Source organism: Salvia hispanica, chromosome 2, assembly GCF_023119035.1.
Source record: "Salvia hispanica cultivar TCC Black 2014 chromosome 2, UniMelb_Shisp_WGS_1.0, whole genome shotgun sequence".
NCBI lineage: Eukaryota > Viridiplantae > Streptophyta > Magnoliopsida > Lamiales > Lamiaceae > Salvia > Salvia hispanica.
Window position 1 is genome coordinate 37,819,757 of NC_062966.1, and position 27,092 is coordinate 37,846,848.

At 32.8% G+C, this 27,092-nt stretch overlaps 3 protein-coding genes, 1 long non-coding RNA gene and 1 pseudogene across 4 annotated transcripts in view; 1 reads left to right on the forward strand and 4 right to left on the reverse strand.

Annotated features, from left to right (window-relative positions):
• Nucleotides 1-1,324, forward strand: part of LOC125204802 — a 19,583-nt gene extending 18,259 nt beyond the window's left edge. The window contains exon 3 of the long non-coding RNA XR_007173649.1: nt 1,292-1,324. This is a non-coding gene — a long non-coding RNA (uncharacterized LOC125204802). The remainder of the gene's footprint in view (nt 1-1,291) is intronic.
• The window catches only part of LOC125204791 (putative disease resistance protein RGA1), a 59,887-nt gene that overhangs the window by 14,921 nt on the left and 17,874 nt on the right, over nt 1-27,092 (reverse strand). The gene's annotated exons all lie outside the window — the stretch shown is intronic.
• On the reverse strand, nt 5,283-9,292 carry LOC125204794 (putative disease resistance protein RGA1). Its single transcript, XM_048103529.1, has 2 exons — nt 9,221-9,292; nt 5,283-7,670 (listed from the first exon to the last, which is right to left on the reverse strand). The coding sequence occupies exon 2, from the start codon at nt 7,605-7,607 to the stop codon at nt 5,442-5,444; it is 2,166 nt and encodes a 721-aa protein (XP_047959486.1). The 5' UTR covers nt 7,608-7,670; nt 9,221-9,292; the 3' UTR covers nt 5,283-5,441.
• On the reverse strand, nt 10,421-11,029 carry LOC125206946 (putative disease resistance protein At3g14460). The gene has a single exon (XM_048106157.1). It carries the CDS (start codon nt 11,027-11,029, stop codon nt 10,421-10,423), a length of 609 nt encoding a protein of 202 aa, XP_047962114.1.
• LOC125204800 lies at nt 12,004-18,058 on the reverse strand (annotated as a pseudogene).

Consider the following 27,092-nt stretch of genomic DNA (forward strand, 5'->3'; position numbering starts at 1 on the left):
TGTGTTGAAGCCCATTTATTTTTTCAAAAAATCATGTACTTTTTTTTTTAAAATCTATGTAATTTTTTTTTATGAAATGAATTATTTTCCCGTATATGTGTCGTAAATTTAATTCCGTATATCGCAATTTTAATTCCGTAAATGTAGTATATTTTGAATTGTTTTTATTGCGGCTGGCCTATGGCTGGCCTAAATCTGACGTGGCAGGTGGTTTTTTTGGTGTTGCTGACGTGGCAGGGGAGAGAATGGCTAGCCTATGGCTGGCCTATGGCTGGCCTAAAACCTATTGGGGATGCTCTTACTCTCTCAAGTTCAGTGGCTTATCCAGAGTTTTTTAGTTGGGGGTGCCAATTGTACTTTTTCAAATAATCTTAGACACAGAATCTTAAAATTAAGAAATTTAATATTAAAAAGTAAAAACAATAAAAAAACTAAGAATTTTTTTTATTTGAAGTACGAGTTACATTACTTAGCAAAGCATGATAGGGCAAATCAAAATAATTAAAACATAGTAAGCAATCCTAATAATGTCTAGAAAAGAAAATAGGAGTGCAAATTATTAGTACCAACTAAAAAAATGAATTACAACTAGCCCATTACAAAAACGAAAATGTGAGGAGTACAAATAATTACCTAAGTACGTAACAAAAATGAACAATGTGAGTACAGAAATTAAAAAGTATTCAAATAAATGAAAAACAATGAAAAGAAAGAAGAATAAGGGACTAAATTAATGGCGCAAGTGGGGTCGGATCAAGTGATAGACAGTCCCAGCTAGTTGCCACTGGACTACCAATGTTTTAAGTTAAAATAAACTAAAAATAGTATTAATATTATATATTTTGTTTGCTCCATTTCACACACAAAATTAAATTGCATGAATTCCCATTATATCCAAAGGAAGGAAAGGGTCATCTTTCTTGGGATAGTTAAAGTGAAGAGAGAGAAGAAAAGTAAGATAGAATAATGTAAAGAAGACTATTCTTTACGTTAGTCTGAGGCCAAAAGATCTTCATAAATTCGGTTGCTCGAAACCGTAGAATTTTTCTATTTTAATCATTCAATAGATACTAATGAAACAACAATAATCAACAGAATAACAAAAATTCCCGCACCTATCCTTATGTGATTACACCTCTAAGGCTCAAAATCAACAATAATCAATTGAATAACCGAAATTCTCGCACCTATTCTAATGTGATTATAATTCAAATTCAAGTAACACATGATTATTTCAAATCCAGTTTCATTAAAATTTAGGCAATAAAAGCGACTTACCTGCAGGCGGCAGCTACTATGGTTGTGCGACGGCCGACGGTGACAACTGGCAGCCTCCCGGCGGTGTGTTTTGGACCAGAAGTAATAGAGATCAAGTTTGAGGTTAGCAAGGTTGGTTGAACTAGCTAATCGGAAATAGTATATAAAACAGTGTGGACAACCAAGTCATCAGCATTTATTTAAAGACTAATCATAATTTATCATGCTCACATTAATAATTCAAGTATGTATTATTGGAGTACAAAACTTCCAAGACATTGCCGACAACCAGCATTAATTAATTAGAGCATGATTACACATTAATCATAATCCCTCCGTTTCCTAAATGAGAACCTGAGAAACGTCACTAAGTTTTGATACAAAATTGGTAAATTAAGAGAGGGGAGAAAAAAATTAGATAAAATAAGAAAGACAAAGATAAAAATAAAGCAAATAGTGTTAGTAGATTATTGGGTTTATTTTCTAAAATAGAAAGTTTTACTTTTAAAAAATGGATCGAAAAAGAAATGAGTTTCTATTTTTAGAAAACTAATAGAGTATTTAATTGAACTGGTACGCCAAAATCAAAGTAAATCACGTGCTCACATGTGACATGTATCAGTATCAACGCTTTCAAACTTTGGCAACAAACATATAATAGTGTTTGATTTAATAAAATTTAATTTTTTTCTCTGTACATATAATATCTTATTGACATAAGTTTTATTGATTTTTTTTTACTAGAGATAGATATTTTTGGATGATAACAAAATCTCTAGCGACCCAATTGTTCGTTTAAAAAAACCATGCCATTAATTTAATGAGCTAGAAAAAAAAGATTCATTAGATTTATTTGCATATTTATTAAGTTCATTCTGATTTTAGTAAAGAGATCCATTAGATTTCGTTTGTATTGTCGTTAAGGTGCTAGGAAATAGACCACATTTAATTTTCATTCTTTATTTTCAAAGTTATTAAATAATAATGTCACATTTAATTTTCATTTTTTTTCCAAGGTATATCATAATAATTGAACTCAATTGCAATTTAATTTTAAACAAATAAATATTTCTGTTGCCTATTGTTTTTAAATTTTTTAATTTATTTAAAAGCGTGTAACATAATTTGATTGTGTTGAGTTTTTGTTGGAGGCATGCTCCGTTATACTAATAAATTAGTAGAGCTTAAACTATTTTAATCATAGTAATAGTATAGTAATAATAGAGTTTGTGGAATGAAGAAGAACAACTATTCACCTACTCGAAATTTCTACACAATGCCAGACAGCCAAGTCATTAACATTAATTAATTAGACACTAGTAATATTTTATTGAACTAGTTTGCCACAATCAAAGTCTAGCACATGCTATGCACTTTCATCCATAATAAGTTTGGCAACACACATTTTTTGACCTTATCCATTGAAGATAAAATAAAGTATCATACATAGCACAAAATATAACTTAAAAAGTTTATATTTTGTTGCAAGATATTATTCTGATTCAATGTTTTTTAAGGAGAAGATCAAGTAAACATCTATTTAATGTTTTTTATAGGACAAAAAGATAGCTAGAGTACTCAGTTTAAATGAAAAAACAAAATCGAGTAAATTTTGCATTTTTGCAAAGAGCAAATAGCCTAAAAACACCTATCAAAGTTTGAGCAAATTTTAGTAATTTCCTAAAACTTTTAGAAAATACTCATTTGGATTATATCATATTTTTGGCGTTTGTCTGAATTATCTTATGGTGAAAAATTTTCGGCATCCTTTGTATCTTAGATATTATTTGATCAAATGGGGGCTTGATTTGTCCACAACATTTAGTTTTAATTTCTGAGATTCATGGAATTAATTAATCTACTATGAATTAGGTTTTCTAACAAAGGTATGTACAAATTTTTTAGCCATTGTGGGCCTATAAGTCCAAATTCTTATAAAAATTTTAGGATAATTTAGCTGTCCAGAACATAGTTTTCTCTTTGTCTATTTTACACCCAAATTGTGGAAATGGATCTAATAAATTGATCTCATTTTAAGCCTAGATTGGTCACATTTTTAACACTAATTTGTCTAAATCGAAAAGATGAATGGACATGGGCTTGAACTAAAATAATGACTCAAAGTAAATAAATTGTTTAATTTATTGTTTTTTCTCCATAAATAATGATTCAAGCGATAAAAATTATCTCTTAGATATTTTTCACTTTAGAAAATTAAACAAATAATTATATTGTTCATTTCAAATATAATTTGGTGTAACTGATCAAACAAAATAACTACTGCTACCTCTGTTCCCCAAATTTTGACACATTTTGACCCGGCACAGATTTTAAGAAATGTAATGAAAAGTGAGTTGAAAAAGTTGGTAGGATGTGGGTTATATTTTTAAAGTGTTAGTTTTATAATAAAATGTGAGTATGAATGAGTTAGTGGAATATGGGTCCACTACCAAAAATAGTAAAAGTAAAGTGTGTCAAACTTTCAGTGACGGACCGAAATGGTAAACTGTGTCAAATTTTCAGGGACGGAGGTAGTAGTAATTATAATTTTCAATTGTTTGGTATTTAATGTCTAATCCAATAATATTAAGAAATTTTTGTTCCGAATAAATCAAGCATTTATAATTTTATTAGTAGTAATTTTTATTTTATTCTTTTTAAAATTACAATTTAGAGTTTGAGCTGGTGGGAATCCAACATCTAATTTTGAAACGACGTCGTCGCACATCGCAAAAACCCTCGCCTAAAACCCCCATTTGCTCTGTGAAGACGATGAAGAAGAAGAATGGGTGATGAAGGCCAAGTATGTTGAGATTCTCACTCGTGCTTCACCTCAATTTCTCCAATGGAGGTTTTCCCCTAATTATCTTCCTTTTTCAAATTCTCTCTTTCTGCATTTGCTGGTTTTTGCATTTATTTAATTTTCTTAGCTCTGTGAGTTGATTTGTGTGATTTATGGTGTTCTAATTGGTATGACCATGTGAGATTAGATTTCCTCTTGAGCTTTCCAGATTGAAATGCCTCAATGAGATATAGGAAGATAATTCTGTGTTCCATAGCCGTCATCAAAATCTGAATAATTTAATTAGTATAAAAATAAATTATGATGAATATGTTAAATATCTAATTAAAATTTTATAATTAAAATATATATTTGGATCATTTATATCTACATCTAAGCAATTGAGTTTCACTCCATTATGTATTTGAGTCGCCAATCAATTTGAGTAGCTCTGTTATTATTCACACGATTGAAAATAAGCCAAATGATCATGTCATAAAAAACAGAACCTAAACCTTGGAGAACACAGGACGATCCCTCAAGGCCGGACCTCATTAAAATCTTCATGGCTAAAAAACCCAAAGGGAAAAACACCATGAAGAAAAAAGAGTATCCGTCTAACAAAGATTTATGATTAAAGCAATAAAAATACATATCACAGAAAAGAATAAACAAAACCTAAAACCTTGGAGATCACAAAACGATCACTCAAAGCCGGGCCTCGTAAATACAATCTCATCAAAAGTAAAACAAACATGGAAGGAATAAAAAGACATAAATTTGCATTCAATCCCTAAAAAGCCCCTTCCAACCACCTTCAATTGCTCCACTCCTCCCACACACAGATACTCCAACAAAGGTAGTTTTTCCATAGCTGGCAGCGTTGATACCTCACTCAAATCGGTCAGGCATATCTCCTTTATCAAGTTGAGGGGCGACGACATCCAATCCGGAAGCCTGGAGTCCTTATATCCCCATATTGTCAGTTTCTCCAAAGTGCGATATGGCACGAGATTATCTAGTAGCTCCATCCACATTGATGACGATGATGACTGCTCCTTCTCATTCATCGTACCCTCAAAAGATATTTCAAGCTTTTTGAGTTCTTGAAGGTGTATCTTTAATTCTGCTTGTCGAGCATCCTCAACCAACTCCACCATCTCACTCATACTACTAAAGTAGATTGCCAGTTTTAAAGATTCACTAAGATGGTTAAAATTTTTCAGCAATCCCAACTTCTCGTAATGAATTCCTCCTACCTTGAATGCACTTAATTGATCTACTGCTCGAGGCAAACGGTGGTGACCTGTGCCGTCAATATTCAAGATTTGCAGTTCAGCCAAACTACCAATGCTCTCTGGTAACACCTTTAGTTTTTTATTCCAACTTAAGTCAAGTCGTCTTAACTGAACCAAATTCCCAATTTCTCCGGAATCTCTTCTAGAGAGCAGCTTGCTAAGGAAAGAGTTCGCAATTCAACCAAACTATACATACTGTCTGGCAACTCCTTTAATTTTGTATTCTCACTTAAGTCAAGTCGTCTTAAATGAACCAAATTCCCAATTTCTCCCCGAATCTCTTCAAGTGAGCAGTATGCTAAGGAAAGAGTTCGCAGTTCAACCAAACTGTACATTCTGTCCGGTAAATCCTTTAATTCTGCATTCCTGCTTAAGTCAAGATGTCTCAACTGGACCAAATTCTCAATTTCTCGTGGAATCTCTGTTATGTTGCACCCTGATAAGAGAAGGGTTTGCAAGAAATAAAGGCTGCATATGATTTTGAGGCCATCCTTTGACAATGTAGTCCAACTAAAATCCAACCATCTCAAATGAATCAACTTTTCCATTCCCTTTGGAAGAAAACCATTTGCACGCCACCCAAACCTTAACACCCTAACACTTGTCACGCAGTTACAAAGACGGGGATGCCTTCTCTCATCCCAGATTAAGCTACGGTACTTTTGAGCTTGAGAAACTAAAAGAGGATTACAAACTTGACATCTTTTTTTTGTTATTTTAGCACCCTCTTCTCTGTCATCAATCTTTCTAAGAAATAGAGCAAAATCATGTACTATATCGTGCATTTTACACCATTTTATTTGTCCATCACTTTCCAAAATGTCTTGAAACAAAGAACGCATCGCTAGACTGTTCAAGTACTCTCGCCCTCTGAGTTCCACTCCACCGTTTTCACTAGAAGATCCTAAATAACCCAATGCCATCCACTCTTCTATGAGTCTCTCTGCATCAATTTGATGATCTTTAGGATAGACAGCACAATATGAAAAACAACGCTTAAGAGCCGGGGACAATTCATTGTAGCTTAAAACCAAATGAGGGAAAAGCTCTAATTCTACCATCTCCAGTTGCCATATTTCACTCTTCTCCACATGCTCCCACTCTTCCAAACTAGTCTTGAACTGCAAAAGTCTTCCCAAAACATTTGCAGCAAGAGGCAGTCCCTTGCACTTATTAGCTATTTTCTTGCCAACATCCTCAAATTTTCTATATTTCGCATCGGTCTGTCCTTGAAGGGATATTAGACGCAATAGTGACCAACACTCTTCATCACTAAGTGGCTTTGGGCGATAGATATCACCGTCTAGGGCCCCCATCATCTTAGCCACCCTTTCATTTCTTGTTGTTACTAGAATTTTACTACCCGGTGCACCATATTTGAGATTGATTTTCAAGGGCTCCCACTTATTGTAATTATGTTCCCAAACATCGTCAAGGACAGGAAGAAACTTCTTTCCTGAAATACAATCTCTAAGTTTCTCTAGCACCATCTCCAATTGGATCATATTTGGAGGAATAATCTCTTTTGTCACACTCTCAACAATTCCTTTAGCAATCACAACCACGTCAAAGGGATCAGAAACACAAATCCATATTCTTGTAAAACATCCCCCTACTTGAGTATCATTATAAATAAGTTGAGCGAGAGTTGTTTTCCCAAGTCCCCCCGTCCCAACTATAGACAGAATTTGGGTATTACCATCATTCAACATTTTTTTCACTACATCATTCTTATTCCTCTCTACGTCCAACCCAAAAACTTTCTCAGATTCAACTAAAGATGTGGTTTGAACATGGCAAGAGTTGGGCACGTGATCAGTTGCAGCCCGAGAGATGACAAAATTAAAATCATTTCTCTCCTTTAGGATCTTATCAAGCGTGGCTTTCACATGTTCTATTTTCTTGGAAGTTTCACGATGAACAAAAACTTTCTTAAAACATAAACTTGAAGATGGGATGAAGGAGCACCCCACTTTTTGATTAGCAGAAGTTTCCATGTTATGTTTGAGAAGAGAGTAGTTCCATTCATCCAAAATGTCGTCCATCTCATAAGCTGTATTTTCAAGCTTCTTCAACCAACTTTTGATGCTTTGATCGTTCACTCCTCTTATTTCTGCATCGGCCAATACATTTTTGATTGTCTTGAGCTTGTCGGAAAGATCGATAAGCTCCTCGTCCATGCCTCTCACCAAATTGACTTCATATTGAATCCGATTTACTAATATATCCGCAACTCTCTCCACCACAACTGAAATAATAGCATCCGCCATGATCACTACTACCTACACCTTTCCTTACTCTCTCCGATTATGAATTTTGGAGATGCTTTTTTCCTAACATTTTAAAATAAAATTTTATCATTTCATAATACTTCATACCAAAATTAGAATTAAAAATAATCAAACATCATAAATTTAGAATATATTCAAAGTGAACTGCAAAACAGGTTCCTGGTGTTGCATTATAGGTCTCTGGATAAAAACTTAATTTTGCTTGGGTACTTTTACACCATATTGAACATTTTTGCCCTTATTTCGGTTTTTTCCCTATTCAATATATCTATATTTCTTATTTCTTTTTCCTCTCTCTTCTCTCTATTTTTTTCTTTCCCATTTATTTAATATATCCCTCTAACAAGTTAGTACTTCATAAATAATATTTTGAAAAAATGAATGAATTTACAATATTATGGCGAGAAATTAGTTTATATTTTATACCATATTTTAGTTTAAATAAGAATAATATATAATTGGGTTTTTGGCTTTTTAAACCAAAACCTTTCCCCGAATTCCGGTTTTTCCCATGAACTATGAGATTTGTTTTTAAAACCACGAACTTTCATTTCGTCAGTGAGTCAAGTGAAATTTCCTGGTTAAAAATAATAGAAAAGAAAAAAATATTTATCGTCGGTGAATAAATGAAACGTTTTCCTTTTTGGTCTGTCCCATTAAAAATGAAACGTTTCCAAAAATAGAAATAATACTCTCTCTACTTTTTCTTCTCTCTTACTTTACTCTTTCTTCATTAACTCACAAAACAACACTATATAAATTCTTGTGTCGAAAAGCAAATGTTGCATATTTAATGGGACGGAGTCCACAATACCTCGAATTTAGGTATAAAAAATATAAAAATGTTTAAAAATCATTTGTAATTGAATTTGGATACAAATAATAAAAGCAAACATTTGGAATTGAATATGAATATAACAATTTCATAACTGCTATCCAAAGTTCATTCATATTTTAATCATTTTTTAACATAACAATTTTTATTACAAACATTAATTAATCATGATGTCTTATCTAATGCTAAAATTTCTTTTTACAACAATATTATTAAAATAGTAAAATAATCTATGGGATATCATATACTACAAAATACTGCAGGGCTGGGCTTGATCTTATATAGAGGCCCATAAAGTTGGACCGCAATTCGAATCACAGTATTCGAATCATAATTCAATTAAGAAGCCTACAAGCAATTTAATAACCAAAATTCTTCTACGGTCATAACTTTACTAATGCTCGATATTATGGACTCAATGTCCCACATCGGCTGTGAAAGCAATCGGTGCAGCTGGTTTTATAGACTAAATGGACTATCTTTCCTAATAGGCTAGTGTTTTGTGATGAGTTTTACTGTTTGGTATGTAACATTCTTGTTTTCATTGAGAGCTTAAAAGGTTCAGATTGGTGGCTGAGCAAAGAATTCACCATGACCAACGAGTGGGATTTATAGACTAAATGTTCCTTTTGGAACGAATTCTCCTATTTGATCTGTAACACTCTATATATAATCTCTAACATTCAACACATAAATTCATTCAAATAAAATTGAGAATAATGATGAGTAAAAAGAGAGATGAGTGAGCGCGACTTACCTGCACGGCTCAACGATCGGCGAGACAACGGCCTCACACTGCGGACTCTGAGGAGCGAGGCGTGATCGTTGCGTTTCGGAACTGCGGGTTTTTTTTGGAGCTGCTTTGTTTTTTAGCTATGAATATGATCGGTATATTTTAATATGCTGATTGAGACAACTAATTTAATTTAATAATAGTAATAATCTAGATTAAGTTTGAGGTTACGTGGAATGAAGTCGACTCTTTGCTACCAACTCGGAAATTTCTTAGAAATTGCACATGTTGACAGCCAACTCATCACCATTGATTAATTAGAGTCGACCACCTGTTTACAGGTTTTCAAAGTCAATCATATTTTATTGCTAAAGTCGGCTAGCTTTAGATTAAATTTGTTACATTAATATTAATAGATCGAAATGAAATTTGATGTGTTTTCCTATTAGAGTTTTTCCCTTAGGGCAGTAGATAAAGCCCAATTTTCGAACAGATTGGTGTACAACAGCAACACACTATTCTGGGACGTTATTTAATGGGCTGATTATTGGGCTTTATATGAGTAAGAGATTGATTATATTTATAATGTTAATTCTAATAGTACGTGATTGATTTCCATTAAATTTTAATTTAACTTTATTCAAATTACGGACTAAACGAAATCAAATTTGATTGACTTACAAATATTCGACTCATACCATAAATAATCGTAGTTCAGACTAGCGAACTAGCTAATCCGGTTAAAAGGAGTATACATTAATATACTTTATTTGTTTTATTCCTAATAGTTCTTCATTTATAATACATGCATATACTAAAATAAAAAATATTTATTACTTATTAATATAGATTTAAAATTAATTAAGAACGATATTTGATGAATCCTGCTGAATGATTTAATATAGTATAAAAATATTTTATGATTATTAATATATGTGTAGTAATTTATAAATTAAGATGGAACATAGATCTATTTCGATTAAATTATAAGTAAATTTTACAATCAAGAATTATTTTATATTTTAAATTCGAACCATCCAATTTATTTCTATATTATTATTGTATTAATATTAATAGAAATTGAAAGGTTAATTCTATTTTATTTTTAGTTACTTGTTTATTGACAAATTTACGATTAAAGAAGAAAAATACATATCACAATCCCAAATTCAATATAAAAAAAGTAAAACAAACAGAAAGACATAAATTGCATTAGAACGGGTACTAGCGAAGTTTAAGTTGGGGATTATGTTGGGATATGGATCTCCAAACTGAACCTTCCTTGTCCTCTCCGTATGTTTTTACTAGCTCTGTTGAACCACTGGTATCCAACTGCAAAGACGAGGAGACCTTACGCAGCAGGCGATGCGGCAGCTTCTTCAAACTCTCACACAAATGATAGATCAATTTTGTGAGACATGGCATGATGGAGATGGCCGCAGATTCTTCTTCTTCCTCCGTTATGTCCTCCCACTCCTCCCATTTCGAGCAGTACCAAAATTCCAGTTTCTCGAGTTTAGGAAATGCAACAACAACAACATCAAATGAAGATTCTATTCCTAAAAAATCCCTCCCAACAAACTTCAATTCATCCACTATCCATATAGAGAGAATTTCCAAGAAAGGTAGTTTCCCCATAACCGGCAGTGATGACAGCTCACTCAACCAATCCAGATGAATCTCTTTTATAAAATTGAAGGGTGATGACATCAAATGTGGAAGCCTGGAGCCCTTATATCCACTGATTTCCAGCTTGTTCAAGCTGTGATGGGGCACGAGAGCTTCTACTACCTCTGTCCACATTGATGATGCTGAATGCTCCATTTCATCCATCGTACCCTCGAAAGATATCATGAGACAGTTTTTGAAGGAGTATATCTAATTGTGCTTGTCGAGCATCCTCAACCAATTCCACCATTTCACTCAAACTATTTATGAAGATTACCAACACTAGAGATCCACTAAGACAACAGTGTAATTTTTTCAGAAAACCCAACTTGTTGTATTGACTTCCAACTTTGAATGGACACAGTTCCAGTGTGTGGAGATTACTTAACTCACCTAATGCTTCAGGCAGACAGTTGATATCAGTGCTACCAATCTTCAAGATTTGCAGTTCAACCAAACTACTAATGCTCTCTGGTAACTCCTTTATTCCCCAATTCGACCTTAAGTCAAGTTTTCTTAACTCAACCAAATTCCCAATTTCTCATGGAATGTCGGTTAGGCCGCATGATGATAAGAGAAGGGTTTGATTCAGCCAAATTGCCAATGCTTTCTGGTAACTGCTTTAATTCTTCATTCTCACTTAAGTCAAGTCGCCTTAACCGCACCAAATTCCCAATTTCTTGTGGAACCACTTTTAGAGAGCATTCTGCTAAGGAAAGAGTTCGCAACTCAACCAAACGGCCCATGCTTTCTTGTAACTCCTTTAAGTCTTCATTCTCAACTTAAATCAAGTCTCCTTAACTGAACCAAATTCTCAATTTCTCGTGGAATCTCTTCTATAGAGCAGCCATTCTAAGGAAAGAGTTCGCAATTCAACCAAGTTACACTATGCTATCCGGTAACCGCTTTAGTTCTTTATTATCACTTAAGTCAAGTCGTCTTAAATGAACCAAATTCCCAATTTCTCGTGGAATCTCTGTCAGCTTGCACCATGATAAAAGAAGAGTTTGCAAGAAATAAAGTCTGCATATGATTTTGAGGCCATCCTTTGACATGTGCAATTCGACTAAAATCCAACCATCTCAAGTGAATCAACATTTTTATTCTTACTAGAACATGACTGATAACACTCATGAATTCTTAACACCCTAACACTTTTTAGGCAATCACAAACTTTACAAATTATGTCTCTTTTATCAACAGTAGGCTTGCAGTCCAACGATAGACTTCGATATTCTTGGACATGATAAACCAGTGAAGGATCACAAACTTGACAACTTCTCTCCTTGTAATCATTTTTCCTAAGAAATATAGCAAAATCATGTACTATATCATGCATTTTACACCATTTTATCTCCTCCCCATGACCCACTTTTCTTAATGTCCTGAAACAAGCAACGCATTGCTAAATTTCTTCAAATTATCTCGCCCGTTCAGCTCCAATGCACCGTTTCCTCTATCAGAGCCCAGATAACCTTGTGCAATCCACTCTTCTATCAGAGTCCCTGCATGAATTTTGTGATCTTTAGGATAGACGGAACAATATGAAAAGCAACGCTTGAGAATTGGTGACAATTCATTGTAGCTTAAAACCAAATGAGGAAAAAGATCTACTTCTACGCATTCTCCAATTGCCATATTTCACTGTCCTCTACATGTTGCCACCCATCCAAATCCTTAAACTGCAATAGTTTTCCCAAAACAACTGCAGCGAGAGGCAATCCATTGCACTTTCTAGCTATTTTCTTGCCCACATCCTCATACTTTCCACATTCCTTCATCACTCTTTCCTAGAAGAGACGTGTCAGCGCAATAAAGACCAACATTCTTCTTCACTAAGCTTATTTGGATGATACATATCATCGTCTAAGGTACGGAACATCTTAGCTACCGTTACCTTTCTTGTTGTCACCAGAATTTTACTACCTGCAGCACCACATTGGAGACTGATTTTCAAAGGCTCCCACCTGGTGTTATCTTCTGTCCAAACATCATCCAACACAAGAAGAAACTTTTTTCCTGATATGGACTCTTCTAGCTTTTTTAATACCAGTGCCAATTGGTTGAAATTTGGAGGAATCGTTTCTACTCCCACTTCGTTAACAATTCCTATTGCAATCGCAGCCACGTCAAATGGATTAGAAACACAAATCCATATTCTTAATCCATAACAACCCTTCACTTTTTCATCATTATAAACAAGTTTGGCAAGAGTTGTTTTGCCAAGTCCCCCGGTTCCAACAATTGACAAAATTTGGGTATCACCACCATTAAGCATTAGTTTGCTCACTATGTCTTCTTTTTTCTTACGTATATCTTCCCCATGAACTTTCGTCAAGTCAACAGAAGGTGTGGATTGCACTCGCCAAGATGTGGGCACGGGATCAGTTGCAGGCGGAGAGATGACAAAATTAAAGTCATTTCTCTCCTTGTAAATCTGTTCAAGCCTGGCTTTCACATTTTCAATTTTCTTGGCAATATCACGACGAACAGAAAATTTCTTGAAACATAAACAAGAAGATCTGATGAAGGAGCATCCTGTCTTTTGCTCAGGCTCAGGCTCAGGCTCAGGCGAACCTTCCATCTTATCTCTGAGACGAGAATAGCTCCATTCATCCAAAATATCCTCCATCTCATAAGCAGTAGCTTCGAGCTTCTTCAACCAACTTTTGACACTTTGATCATTCACTCCTCTCTTTTCTGCATCATCCAACACCTTTCGGATCGTGTTGAGCTTATTGGAAAGATAACGAAGTTCGTCCTTCACGCCTCTCACCAAATTGACTTCATACCGAATCTTATCTTCTAACATAGTTGCAATTCTCCCCACCACTTCTGATACAATAGCATCCGCCATTTACGTTTTTTGGTGCTGATTTTTTTTTTTCTTAAATTATCTCCTTTTGATTTATCCTGGAAATCAGTTCAATGGGTGGATTTGGATAAGTGAAACTACTACAATTGTTTTATCTTTTGAAAAGTCGTGATCACTCTTCACTGCATTAGCAGTATGTGGGACAAACATTTAGATATTTATGAGAGCAGTAAGAGTCGCAAGCATAGCTTATCCAAGAGCAAAACTGTGAGCGCTTTGCTTAAAGCGACAATATCCTACTAATGTGACTAATATTCAAACCAATGGACTGGCTAGTTATGATTTGGACATGGTAAAATTCTCGAATTTAAGATTGTTTTATTTATCTAGTTATGATTATAGTAACATGTTAAGTTTTGTGATTTTTATTAGAGAAAGTCATGGAAGCACTAATATATTGAAAACACAAATTTTGACTGAGGGTGGAGTTGCCTCTTGCATACTATGCGACTCTAGAGTTCACAAATTTTTGGTCGATTTTTGTCTCGATATGATTTGTAATAAAGTATTAATATATGTTAACCGAGACTATAACCGGACAAAATAGTTAGCATTTGCGGTTATGGTTCATCCAACACCTTGGTCAACGGTTTCAAGCCGGGATTGACCGGTTCAATTGAAGGTTAAAGTATTGAACCATTAGTTTCAGTTTAACCATGCATGCAAATGAATCAACACTAATTACTGTACAAAACAACAATTATGAGAAATTGATCAATAAAAGAAATTCTGGCACCTATAGTCATATGGTTATACCTAGACATGATCAAAACTAACTGAATCGGCAGTTAACCGCCGATTTGGAACCGGCACAGCAGTTCCAAACAGCTAGACGGTTCGGGGGTTCCCACGGTCCAATTCAAGTTAAGTGAAATGCAAAACCGGAACCAGTTGTTCAAATAAAATATACATAAAAATATATTTAATCATTTATAAAAATTAATATTTATATTTAAAAATTAATTTTCACAAATAAATAAATACAAGGATACAAGAATTTCATAATAGCACATATTATTTGTTGGGCCTATGAATTCTAGGAAGTCATTCTTGGTTATTTATCTTTTATAAAGACATCCTTGAAGGGGCATGTTAGGGTGCCACCACCCCTTAAAATAACATCATACCATCATTCCTAACCAATCATTTGTACACGTGGACGAATAGTAAGCAGTCACGTGGCAAAAAAAAATCTGAAAAAGACGGCCAGCAATTTGTTGCTCTTTATACAACATTTTTTTTTTCCAGCAACATCCGACACACTATACAACAAAGCTTAGTGAAATTTTGAAATTATAAATTTTATTCAATTATAATATCAGTAAATATTTAAAATTATAAGAATATGTTTATATAAAATTATAATAATATAAACTAATAAAATCTTAATTAAATTATTTAAATTATCATTATAATAATAAATAAAATAATATATTATTATAATTTTTTAATTAATAATTTATTAAAGGAATCTTAATATGAAATTGTTAAAATTATTATTATTATTTAATTAAATATTAAATTTAAAATCTTGATATTTTCCAAACACAAGAAAGTTATGTTGTTAGGAATCATATTCCAAGGATTCATTTCCCTAGGAATCATTTTCCTTGCCAACTTTACTTTCCCGCCAACCAAACATGCCCATGTTTGGTTGTCGGGAAAGTAAAGTTGGCAAGGAAAATGATTCATGGAAAAATGAATCCCGAGAATATGATTCCTGGTAACTTTACTTTCCTGTGTTTGAAAAATATCAAGATTTTAAATTTATATTTAATTTAAACAACAAGCTAAAAATATACTTATTATTATTTTATTTATAAAAAAAATAATATTGTAAAATTCTTATTAAATTATTAATTACAAATAATAATAATTATATTATTATATTTATTATCACGATGGATACTTTAAATATGGATTATCCATCATAATATATAATAATATAATTATAATTATAGTTACATGAAGTATTACAGTACTCATTTATTATAAGAATAAATATAATAATTATTGTATTATAATTATAATATTTACGAATATTATAATTGAATAAATTTTATAAATTAAAATTGCACTATGACTTTATTGATTAATTATTAATTTATAAAATGAAATATTTATTATTTATTATAAGATTTATATTATTTAATTATATTTTAATTATTTAATAAATTATTATTATTATTATGAATTATTATAAAATAAGTTATAATTATGATAATTTTAATTATAGTCTTTTTATTACAGTGAAATTATAATTTTAAAAACATTGTATTTATTATAATTATTATTTTTATTATTACTATTACTATTATTATGTTATTATTATTATCATTATTATTAATAAAATTATACTTTATTGCTTAAATATGTAAGAATCCTAAAACTGGGAAAAAGAATACCTAAGAAAAGTTAGGATTCAGAATCCTGGAAAGTTGTACTAACTTTTTCTTGTTCTCGGATTCTGATTACTTTCTCAGTTTGATTAAAAACCGAAACATACACAGGAATTTAAAATTTAAGGAATCAGATTGCTTTTCCAGACAGAATCCTGGCAACCAAACATGGTCTTATGGTATTTTCAAAGAACACCCACATAGTAAAGAGAATCAGAGACTATAATTAATTAAGCTAACATGCTTCATTGAGAAAGACAAAATAAAAAAATAAAAAATAAATTCGGAACAAATTTTTATCAAGTACTCCATGTGACAACAAAGTAGAAAATAAAACAAAAAAATTTATAGTACTAACAAAAGTGACGGCCAACCACATTAATAAAGAGTGAACAAGACATTAATACTTGAAAATTTCAAAATTATTATTTTTCTATGTACCTAGTTATACTTAGGGGTGTTTAAACGGTTCTTCGGTTTTCGGTTAACCGGAATTGGAACCGGATCCGGTTTCGGTTCCGGTTCCGATACCTGTTCCAACTTTTTAAATAATACTGGTTCTGGTTCCGAACCGGAATCGACCGATTCCTAACCGGGAATCGGATTATAATATAATTTTATTTTTTATAATTAAATATGCTAATAAATCTAATTTAATTGAATTAATTTTGAATTAAAGTAAAATAGTTTGAAACGTTGAATGATTTATAGATTTTAACAGTGTTAGATTTGCAAGCTCTATTTCTAAAGTATTTAAACCGTAATACTTTGAATATACAATTATTTCCCCAATCTATTTTTTATGAACTAACTACAATGAGTAGGACATCATAAGTTTGTTTTAATTTCCAAATGAACTTATACAAATACAATATCATTTCATATGATAGAAATTTAACTTTATAACAAATTTATGTAACAATTCATTTAACATATGATTTTAACCTGTTTGTGAATAAGTTATTAATTTTTCCGTTATAAACCAAAAAATCACAACAAGATCAATTAGTATTAGAAATTCCTTTGAATATTTGTTTAGCCAAAAAGGGGAAAATGTAATTCAATTTTAAAACTTATTTTCTAAAAAAATTGCTAACATAAACTAGTCCGACCTACTACACTTGGCATCATTCTTATCCATATATGAATTTTATTGTATTGTTGGTTTGTACTTTTTGTGTATTTATTTGAATTTTTAGGCATTATTTGTTATATTTTTAGATGTTGGATTATTATTTTTTTAGTATAGAACCATTTAAAATTATATATAAATTCGGATTAAATTTACACATCGGTTCTGGTTCGGAATCGGAATCGACCGGTTCTTAACCGGCTGGTTCCGAATCGGAACCGATCGTTCCGGTTCCAGAATTTTGAAAATTTAAAATCGAATAATCGGTCAACCGGTCTGGTTAGAACCAGAACCGGCCGAATAAGCAGGCCTAGTTATACTTGTATTAACGATTTAATTCAAGAAATTTTGGTTTTGACTTTTGAGAAATTTGAACCGGCGTAGGCTGATCCGGTTCTGGGCCCGAATGAAATTATGATTTGGGTTAAAGTATTAAGTGAGTTAGGCCCATATTTTAGGGAGATTTGGTCAGCAGCCCAGTTGAACAGTGGTTCATGGGCTGAAAATTTGAAACCAGTGGACTGGCTTGTTGGCGATTTCGGTTTGGCCCAAAATCACCATTGATTTCCGAACCAGCAATGACCGGTCCGGCCGAACCATCAGTTTTGGTTTAACAATGTCAATGAATTAAACCAAACATTGAAACTTAATAATAGCAAGCAATTTATAACAATGATGACTGAAAAGGAGAGCGGTGAGAGAGCACGACTTACCTGCGACGGCTGGCGGTGATGACGGGAGGCGCTGGGGCGGACGACGACTGCACGTTTCGTTTGAAGCTTTTTTTTGGGTGCTTTTCTTAGGAATAATGTTTGCTTTAGCAAAATTAATTTTAAAACGGTAGTAGTTATAGGGATTAAGTTTGAGGTTGGCAGAATGAACAAGAAATTTATTGGACAGTAGCGACCGGTAACTAAGCCATCAACATTAATTAATTTTAATTAATTAATTAATTAGAGCATCATTAGACCTTAATCATATTTTACTAAATTGGTACCAAAAAATCAATTGTGAGAACCTTACAAATGAGCCACAATGTCATCTATTCTATCTTTTTTTTTTCATGTTCAATTCCATGTTGTTACAATTATATATGCTGGATTAGGTGTGGAAGAGCTATCATCTTAATTAATTTTATGATAATTAAATACAATATGTAGAAAAACACATTTTAAGAGTCAACAATTAGGTGTGGAAGAGCAATCATCTTGGTTGTTGGTGTTACTAGATGCCCGGCGTCGGATTTTCTGTAGCGGGCCTGGGTTATGGGCCGTAGCAGAGTTGGGCCTTCTTAGTGTGCTGTCAATAAAACCTAAATTTTTTATGGACAGCAGCAACGGCTGCATTAATTTATTGGGCTTTTAGGCTGATTTTTGGCCTGATTAATGTGATAGGAGTATTAAATTTCGCACTCCTCCGGGTGCGTTATATTGCTAACTATTTAAGTTGCTAACTCTGCTAACATTTTGTTGTTGACATGGTTATATCAAAATGTCAATACAGTGTATTAAAAATATCAACATGGTTATATCAAAATGTCAATACATAATATCAATACATTATATTGAAGTAATTTTGTTGTTGACATTTTAATGTCATCGTGTTGACATTTTTAATACACTGCATTGATCAGTTAGCAAGTTAACAACTTAAGAAAGTTATGGGCCGTAGCAGAGTTGAACCTTCTTAGTGTGTCATCGATAAAACCCAATTTCTGCGCTACCATTTTATTGGGCTTTTAGGCTGATTTTTAGCCTTATTAATGTGATTCCCCAAAAGATTAGTTACCATTTTGGGTAGTCGGATTTTTTATGGACAGTCGGATTTATAATGGACAGTCGGATTTTTATTTGATCGATAAATAATAGATTAGTTACCATTTTGGGTAGTTCCCCAAAAGTAGATATACAAAATCTAAATATGAAAAGTTTTTTAACAAATAATAATTGTACACATAATTTATAATGTTGATTTCACAGTTCATTAACACTCATTCCACTACTTTTTTCCTCTCTCGCTTACTTTTTCTCGTCTCTTCCTTACTTTACCAATTCACATTAAAACTCGTGTCATTTACAATTTTATCAATTTTTAGGGGACGGGGGAGTATTATTTTTATTAAAATACAAACTAATATTAATTATTATCATCATTATATTAATTATTATAGGTATGATCGACATAATTCATATTTATATGATTTATTTTAGTTATTATTATCATTACTACTATCATAATTTTTAGATTATGTTTTTAATTACTACTCCACTTATCAAGCAAATCTTAAATGAAAATTTCAAATCTTGTAGCATAATTATTATACTAGTAGTATTTTCTCAATTAATAATTTAATTTACAAAATTTTACATTAATTATTACTTCTATGGATTAATTGAATCTAACCAATCCATTCCAAGTTTAGAATTCTAACAAATTTTCTTAATATTTTCCAACACTTTTCTACAAAGAAGCTCATAATATTAATATGTATGAAAAATGGTAAATAGTATCCAATACATATTCTCTTTCATCACGAATTTTCTAATTTATCATCATATAACTCAACTTGAAAGCACCGATAGTGAATGGAGATGAGCCTGCAATGTTCTCAAAAAATAAAATTATAGAGTCACATTATAGCTGACCAATCAAGCTTGTTTTAAGAAATAGTAGTACATGAATTTATTATTTTAATTAATATTCAGATATTATTTAATTCTTATACCTTTAATAATTAATCAATGATTTAAAATTTATTTTACTAAATTAATCTTTTAAAAGGTACTACTACTTATTACCAAAACAAAATCTAGCAATATGGAGTACCATTTTCTAGTCAATTTGGCCTCAATTATCGTCTCTATCTAAAATTGAAACAGTAGTGAAGACACATAATCTGCATTATTTGATATGACTAGCAATCAGCAATCACATAGGAATAGTAAAAAAGATGTAATTTTAATTAAAAAAAATTAAAAATTTATATTCAATCTCTTAGAAATGGTACCTCTGTCTTCTTTACTGAATGTGCTGTCTAATATGCGTTTTGCCCATTAACTAAAATGCATATGTGATTTATATTAAAGGAACATAATTTTCTTGTGCGCACAGTTCGATGAAAGGTCGCGAAGGTATTTTCTCAATAATATTCATTGTTTTCTTTTTCAATGAGAATTCGTAAGACGCCCATAAAATGTTTGTCGAAATGCCGACAAAAGTTTTCCTCTTTGGGCCGTCGACAAAGCCCAATTTTCGAACAGATTGGTGTACAGTAGGAGCATACTTTTCCTGCGGCGATATTATTGGGCTTTTGGGCTAATAATTTGCTTTATATGTTCAATTTTAAATTAAAAATAGCACTGTACTTTAGCTTGTTAAAATAGCCTAGTTAAAGTGTTTAATCATAGAAAGTTATGCCTAAAAGTACTTGATTAATAACATAAATATAATGACTTCTTTTATAAGAAGTACTCATAACATAGTGACATAACTTGGGATTATTTATGAGTATGATACATCTAATCTCACATGAATTTTTGCCATAGTTATATGATTAATTAGGGCAAGCTAACATATTATGTTTCATAGTTGTGTTTGCCCACAGGGATTAAGAAATGTATATATGATTTTTAGGTTTGTTGGTTTTGTAAAACGATTAACTAATTCTAATATGCGATTGATTATATAGGTATGATAAATTTTAGCCCATGTAATTTTTTATTGTACTTATTTAATTAGTTTGGATTATGCTGAAATCAATAGTCTGAAAGATAATTATTTTTTGTCACACAATCGAAAGATGCCAAGAATATAGTACTACCTTCGTCTCCCAAATATTGTTACACTTTAACCCGGCACGAGTTTTAAGAAATGTAATGGAAAATGAGTTGAAAAAGTTGGTGGAATGTGACCTACTTCTAAAGTATTAGTTGGCGAGTTCCAAACCTTTTTTTAATTATATTTATAATGTTAATTCTATAAGTAATAGATTGATTTCCAAACATTTTAATAAATGGTTCCTAATAATTAAATATACGCACATAAAATAACAATCGGGTTAATCTATTAAATTTTAAGTTAGCTTTACTCAAATTACGGACTAATCGAAATCAAATTTGATTGACTTACAAATTTTTGACTCAAACCATAAATACTCGTATTTCAAACTAGCCAACTAGCTAATCCGGTTAAAAAGAGTGTATATTAATATTAATATGTGTTTTTGTTTTATTCTTAATAGTTCTTCATTTATAATACATGCAATATACTATAATCGAAAATATTAATTATTTCTTAAATATAAACTTAAAACCAATTAATTACTAGTATTAGTATACAAATTTTTAAAAACTAAATAAGAACGATATTTGACGGAGTCTTGCTGAATGATTTAGTATAGACTATACCATAGAAATATTTTATGATTATTAAATGTTTAGATTTCTCTCCAAGTTTGTAAAACTAATGAAAATTGAAATTAATCGATGAGAAATAACTCAATTGAAAGTTTGCGTACTATTCGATTTATGATAATTTTGATTGTGATATATTTCTGATTATAAAATTTTAATCTTAATCCTATAAGATTGTCGGGCTATTTAGATCAACTCATAGATTGCGATTTGAATTGACATCCGTACCCTAAATGTGGATAGGCCCTTCTCCCTAATTAATTTTTGTACTAAGATATGGTCTAGACTAAATAATTAAGTTAGACCTAAAGGGAGTAGTTCATTGAGAGCTACTTTTAGATTGAAAATTTTGAAATTATCAGTTGGAGCACAAGTCATTGCAATTGCTCCATCTGATATATTTTGTACTACTAACTGAGTTTATAAGTCAGTGGGACCGGCAACCAGCTCATCAGCAATAATTAATTAGAGCATCATTGGATATCAATTACTCTATATTTGATAGAACTTGTACACCAAAATCAAATTCATTATATCGCATGCTCACATCACATGCTTTCAGTTGTCAACCGGCCATTCATCCTTACCAGTTTGCCTACTGGCCATATTAGAAAAATAAACTTTTAGGATGATATGAAAATACTATGAAAAGAAAAAAAATTAGTATAGTATAACTTATTTGATTTTATTATTAAAGAAGTACTAATAATTTTGAAGGCTAAACAAAATCTCTAGCACGGAATTGTTCGTTAAAAAAGCATACATAGAAAATGAAAAAAGATCAGTGTCCACTATTCTACTGCTTTGTTTTATTTCATTACATATAAAGAGAATTCAAATGAGAACTTCCAAAAATATTACTTCCCCTGTCTCTCTGAAAAGTATGAACTATTTCCTTGTTAGTTCGTCCCAAAAAGTATGAACTTAGTAATTATGGAATAGTTAAACAACCCATTACCCATATACATAATTTTATTTACAACTTATATCATTACATTATACTACTAATGATGTGGAACTCACTCTCCACTGACTATTTACACAAATATTTATCTTTCTCTCTCTTACTTTATTAATTATGCATTAAAACTCGTATCAAACTAAATGTCCGTATCTTTAAGAGATTTTGGGAGTACGAGAATAGAAAATCATAGTCAGCTCTTTATGAAAATCCACAGTAGATATTTTTTTTTCTGAATGAATGCAGAACCAGCAATCAAATAAAAAAAATCTCTTTTAGGGATGTAATTATTTTCACTTCAAACTAATAAACTTCGTTGTACTTTTTTGACTAAAGGCCAAAACCTGAACCACTGACGGACCCAGGTGGGGTCGGGTGGGGTCGACCGACCCCACCGTGGTCTGACGAGCGCCACCGGAAACTTCATTCACAGACCTCCGACCAAAGAAAAATTTCTCCTCCCGACCCCACGAAGCTCCGTCTTGACCTCGCGCAGTGGACATCCACCTCATTCATTCAAACTTTGCAGAAAAATGAAAAGAAGAGAGGGATAATCAGTGGGAAGATTAGATGAGAGAGATGGAGAGGGGAAGTCAGATCGGTTGAGCAGTACACTGAGGAAGAAGAAGCGTTGAAATGGGCTCAGTACGTGGGCCTCGATGAGCAGGCTTCTTTTACATAAATCTAATGAAAATGATTATTTATGTTTATAATTTGTCTTCTATAAACAATAATTCCATTGCATTCTATTATTTTTTTCTAACTTATGATAAACAATTAAATAATTATTTATAAAATATTTCAACATTAGAAATATATATTTAAGTGAGAAAATAAACAACTTGTACAATCTCCACCCAATAATAATATTCATTTTACCATCAACTTAGAAATATATATTTAAGTGGAGCTTCATCTTCTTCAACACACACATGCACAAATTTAGCTTTTATAATCAAAATTGACTTCTTTCCCTCTACAGATTTCAATTCTCTCACAACATCATCTCCCTGTGCTTCCAAATTCCCATCAATATCAACCTTTTCAACGCCATAAAAACGAGAAGAAGAATGTAGAATCTTCTCCGAAGAATCATCAAATCCTTCCTCGACTCGATCACAGTTAAGAATCAAATTCTCTTTCTTATCACACTCCAAAACATCCCCATCTGAAGTCTTGGACAGAGCATAAGCCGACGAGCGATATTCCACTTGCCAAGGAAGAAGTTCTGATAACGTAATTTGCGACGTAGCGTACGGCGGCTCGAGGGCGGTTTCGGGAAGCAACGCAAAGGGTAGTGGTGCTGTACTCGACTGCTGCAGCGGAGCCAATGAGTCGTAGGGGACCAAACCCGACGGCCCCAGCGAAGCCTTGCTATTTCCTGATGGAGGAAGGTGCTGAACGAGGTCCCCAGACCCGAAAGTTTGGGAGCCGTAGGGCTGCGCAGGTTCAGGCTGCTCGGGAGGAAGCATGTTGTCGATGCGTCAGTCGGCTGCATCAAGGCGAGACTCCATCCTGTAGCACGCTTCCAACAATTGTTGAAGCTGTGTGAGAATCAGATTTGCCGTGGTGGTGGCTGGACAAGGCTGCCAAGAGGTGGGCTGTCTAGTGGAATACCCACTGTCAAAGGTGTGCGGCTGCGCCGCTGTTTCACGTGTTATGCAGGGCTGATTTCAACGTGAATTAGGGTCAAGGGGCAGTGGCTGATCATACGGTGAGTATCCCTGCTGCGTGCACAACCACGGCGGGTCCCAACAAGTGGGCGGTGGTGGCGAGTACAGATCTGGCTCGTAGGACGATGGTTGCTGATGCGCAGTTTCCTGGCGCAGCCATGGCGGGTCCCAGGAAGTGGGCTGACGGGCTTGGTAGGGATGGTGCTGTTGGTGGAGTCGCCCATCCTGTGGATGTGGTGGTTGTTGATCTAACGCTCTGATCGGATGGTGTAGGGGTTGATATGCAGCCTGCCATGGGTGGTAATCCGCCTGCCGGAGTTGATATCCGAGTTGATATCCGGTGTAGGTGTACGACATGTTGACGATGATTCGGAGGAAGAGATCACGATGAAAGCACCAAATTGTTAAGGGTGAAGTTCCCTTAACGATAAAAGGCAGTCGCCGGAGCTTTGCCGGTCGATCAAACCAAGAATTAAAATTGCAAAACGATAAAAGAATACAATATCTCTTATTTATAAGACTACTCTAGCTTAGGGAACAAGAAATAAAGATACTAAGAATATATGGAAAGATATGCTAAATCAATACTAAACTAAATAAAAGATATGTGGGGATATTCCTAATGATATACTCGTATCAGAGAACCTCCAGTTAGTACGAATATCGGATTCGACGAAGAAAATTAAGCTCATTTTTTGGAGGTATGATCGTTGAGTTTTAGTAATAAATTAATAGAGTCAAAACTAATTCGAAAATAGTAATATAGATTCTGAGGGTTAAGTGTAATGAAGAACGAGTCTTTGGCACCACATTAATTAATTTGAGCATCACTGGACATTAATCGTTGTATTTTATTGAAATTTGAACATGTACGCCAAATTCAAAGTCAGTGGCATGTTCATTCTATTGTCAACGCTTTTACTCAAAATAAGTTGGGAATTGGGATGGTTCACATTAGAACCTAACAAACTTGCAATAATATAGTATTCTTTTCTATCTATATGAGGGTGTTGGGTTTGCATGATTGTATCTCGAATTAAATTTGTACAATGTTTGGTTCATGAGATAACTCAATCCTAGATTGATAATCATGAGATAATTAGTCATAGCTAACCCCATATGACTAAAATAATCTTATAACCCAATCCTAAATATATCTTAGTATTATTTTATCTAGTAAACCGAACACCACCATGGAGTACTATTATGTAGCGGGTCTGGGTTCATGGACTGGGCCAGCTTGGTGGGCCATAGATTACGACTATTTTTGTGGCATTATTTCAATCTTAGATGATAAAATGCATAACTTTAGCTTTATAAAGTAGCCTAATGAAAGTGTTTAATTATAAAAACTTAAAGGCACATATTCATTCATATATACATTCTATTTTACCCTCATTCCAATCTATCATACCAAAAATTATTTTAGTTTCGATCAAGGCCAAAATTGATGGTTTCATGGTCTTATTGCAATTGAAATTGTGTGGGCTTAATAACAGGGCCCATATATTTGAGCTGTTTTTACTATCTCTCATTAAATAAGATTTGCATATATAATACATTATCATGGGTATATCGTACATTAATGTCCGACAACTCATGCTTTTGAGAATTTAGAGATGCTATATAGTATAGCTTCCATTCGCAAAAGCATTAGTTGTCGGACAGTAATGTACGATATACCAATGATGATGTACGATATAATATTGATTGGGCTTCTTAAGATAGCCCAGTTCTGAGATTATAGGTCCAAAAAGAAGCCATATTAAAGCTTTGTTTGCTCAAATAAATTTGAGTATTTCATTTAGACTAATCTTAACAGTTGCTTTCTGAACGTGGTTTTTAACATTCTCGAATTCATTTTGAATTTCATATGTTCATGCTATGTCCCCATTAACCGACTGAAATGCATCTGTGATTCATATTCGTACAATCAGTTCGACGAAATGTCTATGAAGCATTTTGTGAATGAGTATGAGTATTCTATTCCATAAACTGTTTGTCGAAATGCCGACAAGAGTTTTCCCCTTTGGGCCGTCGATAAAGCCCAATTTTCGAACAGATTGTTCCGGGCCGTTATTTCAATGGGGTTTTGGGCTGATTTTGGGCCTTATATGTGCAATTTTATATTAACATTTTTGGCGAGTTCCAAACCTTTTTTAATTATATTAATAATGTTAATTGTTATAGTAAAAGATTTATTTCCAAACATTTTAATAAATGGTTCCTAATAATAAAATATATATATGCACATAAAATAACAATCGGGTCAACCTATTAAATTTTAAGTTAGCTTTACTCAAATTAAGGACTAATCGAAATCAAATTTGATTGACTTACAAATTTTTGACTCAAACCATACTCGTATTTCAAACCAACCAACTAACTATTCCGGTTAAAAAGAGTGTATAATAATAGTATGTGTATTTGTTTATAATGCATGCATATACTAAAATCAAAAATATTAATTATTTCTCAAATATAAACTTAAAACCAATTAATTACTAGTATTAGTATACAAATTTTAAAAATAAATAAGAACGATAATCTTGGGATTATGTTGGGACATGGTTTTGAGTTGCAAATAAGTTTGAGTAGCTCTACTAAATTTATTATTTACACACTTAATAAAAGCCAAATAATTATGTCATTAAAAACAAAACCTAAACCTTGGAGAACACAGAACGATCCCACAAGGCCGAATCTCATTAAAAACTTCATGGCGAAAAAACCCAAAGGAAAAAATACCTTGAAGGAAAAAGAGTATTCGTCTAAT

What these genes read in the sequence shown, in the direction of transcription:
- LOC125204794 (XM_048103529.1), bottom strand. Translation starts at nt 7,607, where the DNA reads ATGGCGGATGCTATTATTTCAGTTGTGGTGGAGAGAGTTGCGGATATA.
- LOC125206946 (XM_048106157.1), bottom strand. Translation starts at nt 11,029, where the DNA reads ATGGATGAAATGGAGCATTCAGCATCATCAATGTGGACAGAGGTAGTA.